This window comes from Saimiri boliviensis, chromosome 2, assembly GCF_048565385.1.
Source record: "Saimiri boliviensis isolate mSaiBol1 chromosome 2, mSaiBol1.pri, whole genome shotgun sequence".
Taxonomy (NCBI): domain Eukaryota; kingdom Metazoa; phylum Chordata; class Mammalia; order Primates; family Cebidae; genus Saimiri; species Saimiri boliviensis.
Window position 1 is genome coordinate 58,473,818 of NC_133450.1, and position 12,317 is coordinate 58,486,134.

Genomic DNA, 12,317 nt, shown 5'->3' on the forward strand with positions numbered 1-12,317 from the left:
TCACTGCAACCTCTGCCTTGTGGATTGAAGCGATTTTCCTGCCTCAGCCTCCTGAGTGGCTGGAAGTACAGGCTAATTTTTGTAGTCTACTATACCAAGCCCAGCTAATTTTTTGTATTTTTAGTAGAGATGGAGTTTCACCACGTTAGCCAGGATGGTCTTGAGCTCCTGACCTTGTGATCCACCTGCCTCCGCCTCCCAAAGTGTTGAAACTACAGGTGTGAACCACCATGCCTGGTCTGACATATGTCAAATTTTAAGCATTGCTAAATCCCTGAATATACTTTGCAATAAAATAAAAATATATATCATCCTGTGATTTAAAATTTAAAACTCTGGTGGTTCAACCACAAGGAATAGAAATCAATTAGTCTAGTCAAAGAAAATAAAGAATCTATAAATAGACTAATGAGATAAGTCTCAACAAAGTAATGTCATTTTCTTTCTCCCTAATCCTCCCTAGTAATCAGGTGTGTTTCTGGATTTTTTTGGTTTAAGACAGAAGGTCAAAAGTTGTCTTACTGTCATGTAATTAGGATGAATTTTTACTTGAGCTCATTGTACTTAAAAAAGAAACTGTTTTGTTTTCTTTAAAATTCTTTTAAGAAAGCAAATAAATAAATGTTAAGCATTCATTTAGCGTAGTCTATTTTTAAAAAGTGTATGCTGCCTCAAGGTGATGTCTCCACTACATTCAAGGTATGTATGAGAATGGAAGAAATAAGAAAGGCAAGAAATAAAAATGCACAAGGTAATTTAAGGAAACTGAATAACCAAGATAGCTGGTATGAGTTGAGCTCTATACTAAAGAGTCTGGTCAGGCATTAGTAGGGAGTCACTAAGAAGTGTTCTCATTAGCATCGAATTTTTAAAGTTACTGGTTAGGACTGTCTAGATGGGGAAGAGTCAGGAGATGAGACCCCACAGAGTACTTAGACAGTTGTTAAAACTGACTTGGAAAGAAATAATAAGGACATGAATCAATGAGCTGGGAGCAATAAAGGCAAAAAGAGACAGAGTTGAGAGATAAGAAGAAGAATGGACATCACGATTATGAAAACCTAAAGGCAAGGGAAAGGAAATGTCAAATGTGGGTAAGTACCTCTGAAAGGGTACTTCCAAACATAAATAGGAAAATCAGGAGGAAGATCTGATTCTGAAAAGAAACATGACCTAGAAATGATAGTAGGGAGGCAGGTAAAAATTTGTAACAGTCAACTGCAAATTCATTATTGAAAATTGGTATCAGAGTATGAAGACAAAAAAGAGTAAGACTGAGAAAAGAAAAATAAGGGAGATACCTGTTATGAAGGTAGGAAACAGAAAATGAACCAGTTAAGACCTGGAATAATTAGAGAATTAGGAGCTGAACTGAGTAATTTTAGTGTCATAGAAGTTGGGGGAGAGGACCTTAAAATGATCAGACAGAATTTTAAAGACAAAATAGACAACAATTAATATTGTTAATACACAGTAGATTTAATACACAGTAGATTTTTAGAGCAGTGAAGCTATTCTGTGTGATACTCTAATGGTAGATACATGTCATTACACATTTATCAAAACCAATAAAAAGAATGAACCCTAATGTAAACTTTGAACTTTAGACACTAATGTAAGATGTAAATAATAGGGGAAAGTATACAGGAGGAATAGGGAGTATATGGAAACTCTGTACTTTCCTATCCATTCTTTTGTAAATCTAAAACTGCTTTAGTTTAAAACACAAGTATGAAGTTAAATTTAAATTAAGTTTAATTAATCAGATAAATTAATAAGGCTGATAAGGACTGAAACAAGTTTAGACTTTATGGTCAGGATACTAACCTTCAGAAAGACCATTTCAGTAGAGCAGTAAAGGTAAGTAAGACAGAAAAAGTGATACGATTCCTGTTCCCAAGTACTTGACCATCTACTACCAAGATAAATTGTTATGGAGAACAGTTAGAATTGAGAACCCGCAGACTACTTACAGAGTTCTTATAACTAACTTGGAAAGAATAAGAATAGCTAAACAATAATGATAATAATAACTATGCAACATGATAAATGCTATGACAGGGACGTGTTACAGGGTTCTGTGAAAACATATGGACAGAGATTTAAATATAGTCTGGGAAGGAAGGTAAGGTTAGGAGTAGGTAAGGTCAAGCTTTCCACATAAAATGATGTTTAAGCTGAGACTTCAAGAATGGATAGGAGGGGGACCAGGTATGGTGGCTCACACCTGTAATCCCACCACTTTCAGAGGCCAAGGCAGATAGATCACCTAACGTCAGAAGTTCCAGACCAGTCTAGCCAACATGGCGAAACCCTATCTCTTCTAAAAATGCAAAAATTAGCTGGGTATGGTGGCACATGCCTGTAATCCCAGCTTCCTGAACCCGGAAGGCAAAGGTTGCAGTGACCTGAGATTGCGACATTGGACTCTAGCCTGGGTAACAACAGTGAAACTCCATCTTGCTGGGGGATGGAAGGGGGAAGAATGGATAGGAGCTATCTTCTGAGAAAAAAATTTACAGCCTAAGATTATGTCATTGTTAAATAATAAAGAATAAAACAAAGACAAACAGAATTCAATTCTAGATATAAGGAAAAGGAGGCTTATAAAAACGAAAATCATGAAACAGAAAATAATGAGTTAGAAACAGAACATAATAGAATGTAACAAATTAGAACCTGTTAAAAGACTGTGAAGATTGTCTGCATGAAGAAAATTAAACACACACACACACACACACACACACACACACACACACACACACAAAGAAAAAGGAGATCAGGCGCAGTGGCTCATGCCTGTAATCCCAGCACTTTGGGAGGCCAAGGCAGGCGGATCATGAGGTCAAGAGATTGAGACCGTCCTGGCCAACATGGTGAAACCCTGTCTCTACTAAAAAAACACAAAAATTAGCTGCGTGTGGTGGCATGCGCCTATAGTCCCAGCTACTCAGGAGGCTGAGGAAGAAGAACTGCTTGAACCCAGGAGGCAGAGAGTGCAGTGAGCTAAGATTGCGCCACTGCACTCTAGCTTGACACCTGGTGACAGAATGAGACTCTGATCCAAAAAAAAAAAGGAAATGTAATAAAAAATTATAACGCCATATACGAATCTCTATTACTCTATTAGCATCTATTTAGAAGTCTCAATGAAATGGATTTTTAGAAAACAGAAAACAAAAAAACGTAAAATTTTCCCAAGAGCTAAAAGAAAACCTTAAAAGAGTAATAAGAACGAAACAAACTAAAAGAAAAATTAGAAATTTTATGATTTCTTCTAAAATTTTAAGTAATAGATAATATTCATATTATGAAGCTGGATATAACCTCAATTTTAAAAACATAATGGGAACAGGACAAAAAAATAACTACAGAATCTGCTAATAGTGGACTATATCTGAACTCAAAATGAAATTCTGGTAATTCTAACACAATGGGAAGCCAAAAGATCAGGCAGGGTTTATCTAAAAAATGCAAACATCATTTTATATTAGCAGTCCAGTGATATTAAAATATAATATACACCAATGAGTTAAAAAATCAAAACTATAAAAAAACTTGATTGGTTGCTGAAAATAATTTTGATATCATTTAACATCCTTTCCATATAAGAACTCCTAGAAAACAAGCTATTTTCTCAACATAATAAAAATTATCTTTTTAAAACCAATAGCTAATATCTTTTTTTTTTTTTGAGATGGAGTTTCGCTCTTGTTACCCAGGCTGGAGTGCAATGGCGCGATCTCGGCTCACCGCAACCTCCGCCTCCTGGGTTCAGGCAATTCTCCTGCCTCAGCCTCCTGAGTAGCTGGGATTACAGGCACGCACCACCATGCCCAGCTGATTTTTTGTATTTTTAGTAGAGACGGGGTTTCACCATGTTGACCAGGATGGTCTCGATCTCTTGACCTTGTGATCCACCCGCCTCGGCCTCCCAAAGTGCTGGGATTACAGACGTGAGCCACCGCGCCCAGCCCGCTAATATCTTTCTTAATGATGAAACAGAAGAGCTGTTTTCATTAAAATTAGGAAAGACAAGGATGTGCACTGTTACTACACTATTAAACACTATCCTGCAAGTTTTGGTCAGTGCAATAAGACATGAAATAAGCAAAAACAAGTGTAACTACTAGAAAGATTATCTGTAGATAATGATTATATATCTAGACAAATACTGAGACAGAGACAATAAAATGTTTACAATCAGTAAGAGAATCCACTTCAGTATTTGTAACCAAATAAGTATTAAAAATAGAAAAACCCAGAAAACATAATGGGGAGAAAATCCTATTCAGAATATCAATAAAACAATAAAACACCTACAAGTATACAAATAAGCAATGTCTGTGTCTCAGAAAAAATAAAAAACATACTATAATTATGAATGGGAAGAATGATGATTATTATGGTGCTCTGTTCTTTTCTACAGGAGGGTTTTATTGAAAATCCAATCAAATACCAAGGGAATTTTTTTTTCCCTGAAAAAGAACAGCATAATTTTAAATGTATCTGGAAGAATAAATAGGTGAGAATATCAAAGAAAAGAGGAATAGTGTGTGTGGGGGGGTGGGAGAGTAAGGAAGAAGACTTGGCCTATCAGATATTAAAATATATTATAAAGTTATATTAAATTAAACAGCATAATATTTATACAAAAACGATAGATAAATGTAACTAAAAGAGTACAAATGTTAGAAGGAGCAAGATTACATGAAGAATAAATAAATAAATATATAAAAGAGTACAACTAGATTGTTTGTAACATAAAGAATAAATGCTTGAGGGGACGGATGCCCTATTTTCCATGATGTGATTATTATACATTGACAACTTATGTACCCCATGAAATATATACACCTACAATGTGCCCACGAAAATAAAATAAATAAATATGATAGACAAAGCAATAGAAATAAACAGGTTTGAAGCAGAGAGCTTAATATTTAATAAAGGAAACATCAAATCAATGCCAAAGGTATAGTTTATGCAAAAAATTATTAAAATAGACTATTTTTCCAACATCAAACTAGTTCCAGACATCATTCCACAAATCAGAATATATTTCAAAAGGAATAAACAATTAAATGAAAAATAATTACCACCTCATTCAAATAAAGATCTAGAAGGAAACACTGGGTGCAATGGCTCATGCCTGTAATCCCAGCACTTTGGGAGGCTGAGGCAGGTCACTCACTTGAGGCCAGGAGTTCAAGACCAGCTTGACCAACATGGAAAAACCCTGTCTCTACTAAAAGTACAAAATTAGCTGGGTGTGATGTGTGGTCAGAAGACTAAGGCACAAGAATCACTTGAACCTGGGAAGTGGAGATTGTAGTGTGCTAAGGTTGTGCCATTGCACTCTGCCTGGGAAACAGAGCGACTCTGTCTCATCATCATCATCAACAACAACAACAACAACAACAACAACAAAACTAGAAGGAAATAAGGAAACAAACTAGAATATTTAACTGACTTTAAGACAGAACTCTTTAAGCACAACAAATAATTTAAGAAATCCAAAGAAAAAAATTGAGAGAAATGACGCATAAAACGAAAAATATGTATGTTCAATGATCTGAGGTTGAAAACTGAGAACTAAACTAACTAGGAAAGCTCCCACAAATAGTACAAAAGTTAATCTCTCTTGCTCTCTCTCTCTCTCACACACACAGTGTCATAAAAGAATTGTCCTCCTAAATTCACATCCAAGAAAATGGTTAAAAGTACTTTGTAGGATCTTCAAGAAAAATTCCTAAATAGAAAACTAGAAAAAGGACACCAAGAGATAATTTAAAAACAGATGAAAATTTCATATAAATATACCAAAAATATTAACATCACTAGCAAAATAAATAAATAAAAATTAAAGAGATACTATGATCTGCTTCTCAAGCTATAAAGGTTAAGAAAGGGTGATTAGTATCTGGTGTTGGCCAGGTTGAAGTTCTACAGGTGCTGTTATAAAATATTGGTGGCATTACAAATTATTACTCAACAGAAAGCAATTTCAAAATAGATATGCATGAAATATCCTAAGACAATCTGACCTAAATAATTCTATTCCTAGGACTCTATCCTGTGGCAAGAAATTAAAAACAACTTTAAATGTCCAACAATCATAAAACTTGGTATCATAAAAGACTATTTTTGAAGAATATTTAAAGGAAGAAATGCTCACAATACAAAACAAAAAAACAGTATATATCTCTATGATTCCAGTTCTGTAAAAAATAAAAAAAGTAGTACAGTGCTATACAGATTACATTTTTCTGTTTTATATTTTCTGTAATAACCAAATAATTATTTTAAGATCATTTTGAGAAAAGCTAAAAATAACCAAAACCAGTTAGGAATTACAGGAAGTGAGTAAAGATTATATTTCTCCATGCATTTGGTGGTAAAAGGAATAAGAGATGTGGATAGGACTATAGCTTGAAAGTAGAATAACTGAGAAAAGGTTTGTTTTATGCTTTGTTCTGTTTAAGGCAGATAACAAACATTTTTATTAAGAGAAACAAGAAGAAATACAACATAAGGAGGAGATAACTTTTTGAAGACAGTCCTAAAGCAGGCTGAGGTGGCAGAAACCAGAAGTACAAATAGGGGAAAGAAAAAAAAAACTTTTCTCAAACTGAAGATGAGCAAGAAAAGATGGCTCAATACAGAAATTTTAAAGGAGAGAGGAAGATGTAGAATTGGATTTGGGAATGGTCTGAATCATCTTATTCACTCTGCATTCCTACGGGTAGCTTTTTTCAAACCTGCTTCCCAATCTGTCAGAATCACTGGATTTAATTAATGAGAGATATGACTAAGGTTTGTCTAAGTATGGGAAAAACCAAAGGACATTTTACAGGTCCGATTAGTTTTCTATGATTCAAAAGATGATTCTAAAATGCATATAAAAGGCATAAACAATTCAAAGATACTAAACATTCTAAGCAGTCCTAAAATTTTCTTTTTTTTAAAATTTTTTTGAGACGGAGTTTTGCTCTTGTTACCCAGGCTGGAGTGCAATGGCGCGACCTCAGCTCACCGCAACCTCCGCCTCCTGGGTTCAGGCAATTCTCCTGCCTCAGCCTCCTGAGTAGCTGGGATTACAGGCACGCGCCACCATGCCCAGCTAATTTTTTTGTATTTCAGTAGAGACAGGGTTTCACCATGTTGACCAGGATGGTCTCAATCTATTGACCTTGTGATCCACCCGCCTCGGCCTCCCAAAGTGCTGAGATTACAGGCATGAGCCATTGTGCCCGGCAAATTTTCTTTAAAAATTACGGCTCAGAAAGTTGTAAGTCAATAACACAGAATTATACACTATTTAAAATATTCACAGTATTATTCTAAACAGAGAAATACCTGAGAGTTGCTAGTCATGTGAAGATTTTCCAACAACTTACCACTGCCTTGAATCCAAGTTCCTAAGTTCTCTAAGTAGCTTTTCATTTTTCTTCAGGAGATGAAAGCTCCTCCTAAATAGAGAGATTTATAAACATTTTCATCACCTTTGCAGTGAATGACATGACAGTCCCGGAAATACTTTCCACTCTACTCATGCAACTTTTACACTTTTCTTGCCTTTTCATACTTCTAACACAAAGGAGAACAGACCCTAAAAAAAACGTAAAGAATATATGTCATTATTTCCACCAGGCCTTCATACATTTCTGCTAGTGGATCGTATCAATTGGTCACTTCAACCTTTCCTTGCAGATGCTGTGAGCCTCCTAAATTCATATCCAAGAAAATGGATAAAAGTACTTTGCAGATTTTTTTCAAGTCTCATAAAAATATATGAGAAAGTTGTACCTCATGAGAAATAAAATATTCACAGAATCTAAATCATTACCAAGTAAGTGTAATCCATATGGAATTTTCTTTCTTCCTTATTTTACATTATATATATAATTTTTAGACTACGAAGCAATGAATAATTTTACCAAATCCCTTCTATGGGTGCTAAAGATGTACACATTATTTTCATAAAATCAATGCTTGCTGAAGTAAAATACAGCTTCTCATCTTTGATTTTTCCCAAGGGACCACATATAGACCATTCTACAGCAAAAGAGAATAGAATGCATTTATACCATAACTGAGTGGCAATTACCTATATTTGGACATACCATATGGTGGTAAACTGCTCCTGAGATATAATGTGGCTTTCCCATAAGGCAGAAAATATTACCTTCTAATAAATGGAAGAGTTTAAATCAAGTAAGAGTATAAACACTAAGCAAACAGGCAGAACTCTATTTCAATTCTTGACATACATTTGAATTTAAGATGCCTTCACTGGTATCTGAGCTTCCCCACCTACCATAAATTGACAGAGAAAATACATCACTGATCCTTCCACTACCTACAGGTTTTCGTGATATAGGAATTAAAACCTAAATGTATATTAATAATGTTTTACATTAGAGTAAAATGCCAGTATTTTATGTACATTATTTAATTCTTCCCAGTATGTGAGGTGGGAACTACTCTCAATTTGTTAACTGTAGCCTGAGGCTCAAAAGTTAAGTAACTTTAAGCTAGGTCTTCTGATTGAAGCCCATGTTCTTTTCATTTAGCTCCTACCTAACTTACTTGAACAGCTCATGTGTTTATTATTAGCTTTTAATAAGGTTTTGTAACATGCATCAGAAAACAAAATAATTTTTGAAAATTAAGATTCTTTTTTTGATTTTGATTCCTGAGTTAATTTCCTGGATTCAAACTGGAAATAATCATATTGCAGTTTCTAAAAACAAAATTTAAGGTTTACATGAATGTTGAAAATTGAGCTATAATTTCCAAGTCAAATCGTTCTAGTAGTTATTTTGAAAATAATAATGATTTCCAGATTATTTTATTCCCTTGAATCCCAATATAACTCAGTGGTCTCAAAAAAAAAAAATCTGTCTACTAGTCAAAGAACTAATTGGTAGACACAATCTAGTGTGGAAAAGATCAGGAAATAAAATGCTTGATGAGAAGATGAATAAGACTGAAAAAAAAAAAACCCCAGAAAATTTCTCCTTTATGCTTACCGTTTGTCCCAGGAATTCATTCCCAATATACTAAGAAGCAATCTGCAATAATAAAATGCTGACTGAGGTTTTTGAGGTGTTGGTTCATCTTGTTCCACAGCTTTCATGCTTAAGTCATTAAAGTGTTTCTCAACAAATTCTTTTTCTTCTGTGTGTTGCTTAAGGATAGCGTTAATAACATCATTTTCTTGTTTTTCAGAAATGCACACAGGTTGTGGAGCAGGAATATTAAGTGAGATTCCAGTTCTCTGTAAGCATTCAGGACTAGTAACACCCAAATACTGCAGGAGCTCATCAAGAACATCTTCTTCATCTCTTATTGTATCCCAAGTTGGTACAGTTTCTCTAAATCTTTTAAACTGGAGAGAAAGTTCATCTTTTACTGTTATATCTTCTAAGCATTCATTAGATGTGGGAGGCTCTTCTGGCTTCTCTTGGTGAGACAATGACAGCATGAAAGATGTAGGTTCTGACAAGCTACTTACAGGAGGTGGGCCATACAGTATAGCAGAATCCCATGAATATTTTCCAGAAAGATCGCGTACTATGATTCTGACATTTGAATTGGCTGATGCAAGACCAGCAGATAAACCTCCTCCAGGCATATTCTCTTCTGATTTGATCTGGATACAGGACACTAACGTTGTATTATTTAACACAAAGAACTGGATATTTGGACTCTCAAAAAGTTCAGGAGAAAGTTCAGTACTTTCACAGTAATGATTGTCATGATTTTCACACACCTGACTTGTTAGCATAGCAGGACCACCGCTCATTGGATAATGGCCCAGGTGATTTACCAGATGTGTAATAACAGTGCGGGCTGCTATAGAGATTAATCCATGCTGCATTTGCGTTTTCACTGGAAATAAAAAATATAAATGAGTGGGAATATTACTGCTTCTTAGGGAATCATATGTCAATGAAACAGTAGATAACAAGTAGGGATTTTGTCACATTGTTAGTATTTCCAATTTAGATTCTATATTACAGGAATGATGGCAAAAAAGGAGGAAAACCATTCTTTGATGAAGTTTTGTTTATAAGGAAGCCCTTTCTGAAATTTTTGCTAATGGATCCATACTTTAAACCAAGGCTTTATATACAGATCACTTTTGAAGAATCAGAAGTATTATAAATCAATCATGAAATTCCTAATGCACATTAAAAAGCCAAAGAGGGCCAGGTCTGGTAACTCATGTCTGTAATCCCAGCATTATGGGAGGTTGAGGCGGGAGGCCTGCTTGAGCCCAGGAGCTTGAGACCAGCATGGGCAACATGGGGAGACTCTGTCTCTACAAATAATAACAATAATAGTAATGGTAAAATTAGATGGGCGTGGTGGCTACTGCACTCCAGCCTGAGTGTCACAGCAAGACTGTGTCTCTTCTATTCAACTGACAAGTTTCTTATCTCATTAATAGATTCCAGATTCAGAGTCAGTTTGTAGATGCCTTAAATGTCATTTAATTTGACTTTTACAGATAATATGAAAATGTTTCCCAAAAAAGTGACATTCCAAGTAAACTCTGGGAATCAGAATAAATTTAAACAGCAAGTCAGTGTAGCCAGTACCTGTATGCAAAAGAGATTTTATCTTAAAAGCAAAAATATTTGCTAGACCTGCTTATATTTTTCTAAAGTATTCTTTAGGTTCAATGTGGTATATAGTCTAGCAGTTAGTTGTATGCAAGAAACATTTTTTTTTTTCTTACTCAAGTACAATAAGAAGGCACTCAGGTAAGAAGCATAGTCATACGAATAACTAAAAAAATAATAGGAAACAGTCAAAAGAGAAAACTCAAAGAATACAGTAGTTTAAGAGACCTGGAAAGGCAAGACACCCAATGTCAGAATCTGAAGGAGGAGGAAAAGGGAGGAGAGGGTAGAGGAAAGACAGGGAACACAGGAAGAGAGTAATGGGGCAAAGAAGAAAGGAAATAAGACAGTAATTTGTCAAAGCCAACTAACGGAAGAATGTCATTCTAAGGAGAGCTAAAGACTGTGAATCTGAGGATTGCTGATGTGGAAGCCAGTTCGGGATAAAGTGGTCTCGGGAAGTGGGGACAACTAGTTGTCTGTTATCTTAATGTGTTTCATCTAAGAGATAGGAGGAGAGTTGTCTCTGGTAAAGAAGTATTAGTCATTCATGTTAGGATGTTTAGGTGTTTGGATGTTTAGGGTGTGTGTGTGTGTGTGTGTGTGTGTAAAACATTCTTGTCTCTACTTAATTTTAGACATAATTACAGAGTGATTGTGTTTCTGTATTATTTTACCACAGTAACAGAGTGATCTTGTCTGAGTATTTATATTCTCTGAGTTAATCAGTTGGGAACACTAGGGCCTGCCAGAACAAGTAAGGATTTGTCAGAGTAAATACAGACTTAAGAATATTCTGATTTACATACATGCCCAATCTTATGTGTTTAGTTAGAAGACTTTTGGTAATTGTACATAATTGTGTAACTATCAACATAAACAATATAAAAAATTCCCTCATCAAAAAAGAACATATTTTATTTTATGTAAACTATACCTCAATAAACCTAACTTTTAAAAAAAAGGGGAGACCAGCTTGTGCACTGATGGTATAACCACTTTAAAAGAGGCAAGAGAAAAGAATAGTGTTAAGTTTTCAAGTCTTTAGCCTTCAAGATTCAGAACCAATACCACTAGGTATAGGTAAACCAACCAACCAGTTGCTATGCCATTCATGTTAATTCCATATTCTCCAACTCCAAAAAAGGATAGTTTCCTCTGGGCTTTGGTTGATTTTAAAATGTTACTGAGTATCAAAATTTTAATTTCCCATTATCAAGAAAGTTATATCTACCTACATATAAATATAAACATTCCTTAGTTTATTTATTGTTTGTTTGTTTTCCAGTTTCAATTTATGGGCAGGTGCAGTGGCTCAAGCTTGTAATCCCAGTACTTTGGGAGGCTAAGCTGGGCTGATCACCTGAGGTCAGGAGTTTGAGACCAGCCTGGCCAACATGGTGAAACCGTGTCTCTACCAAAAAATACAAAAATTAACTGGGTGTGGTGAAGCCCACCTGTAGTCCCAGCTACTCGGGAGGCTGAAGCAGGAGAATTGCTTGAACCTGGCAGAAGGAGATTGCAGTGAGCCAAGATTGTGCCACTGCACTCCAGCCTGGGCAAGAAGAATGAGACTCTATCTTAAGAAAATAAATAAAAGTTCCAATTATATTGAGATTTTTAAAAATTATTTTTATGACTATTACTAATAACCAGCCATTCAACACTAGATTAATAATACTA

General features: G+C 35.1%; 1 protein-coding gene across 14 annotated transcripts in view; it reads right to left on the bottom strand.

The window, feature by feature from the left end:
- Positions 1-12,317, bottom strand: part of RALGAPA1 (Ral GTPase activating protein catalytic subunit alpha 1) — a 282,216-nt gene that overhangs the window by 73,839 nt on the left and 196,060 nt on the right. For 13 of the 14 annotated variants that reach the window (XR_012516229.1, XM_074393365.1, XM_074393366.1 and 10 more), the window contains 2 exons: positions 9,036-9,897; positions 7,401-7,472 (listed from right to left, as the gene is read on the bottom strand). Coding sequence is in view for 13 of the 14 variants with exons in the window: in XM_074393365.1 (XP_074249466.1) it covers positions 7,401-7,472; positions 9,036-9,897 (934 nt within the window). In the remaining variant the exon portion in view is untranslated. The other variant, XM_074393370.1, reaches the window with a different exon arrangement.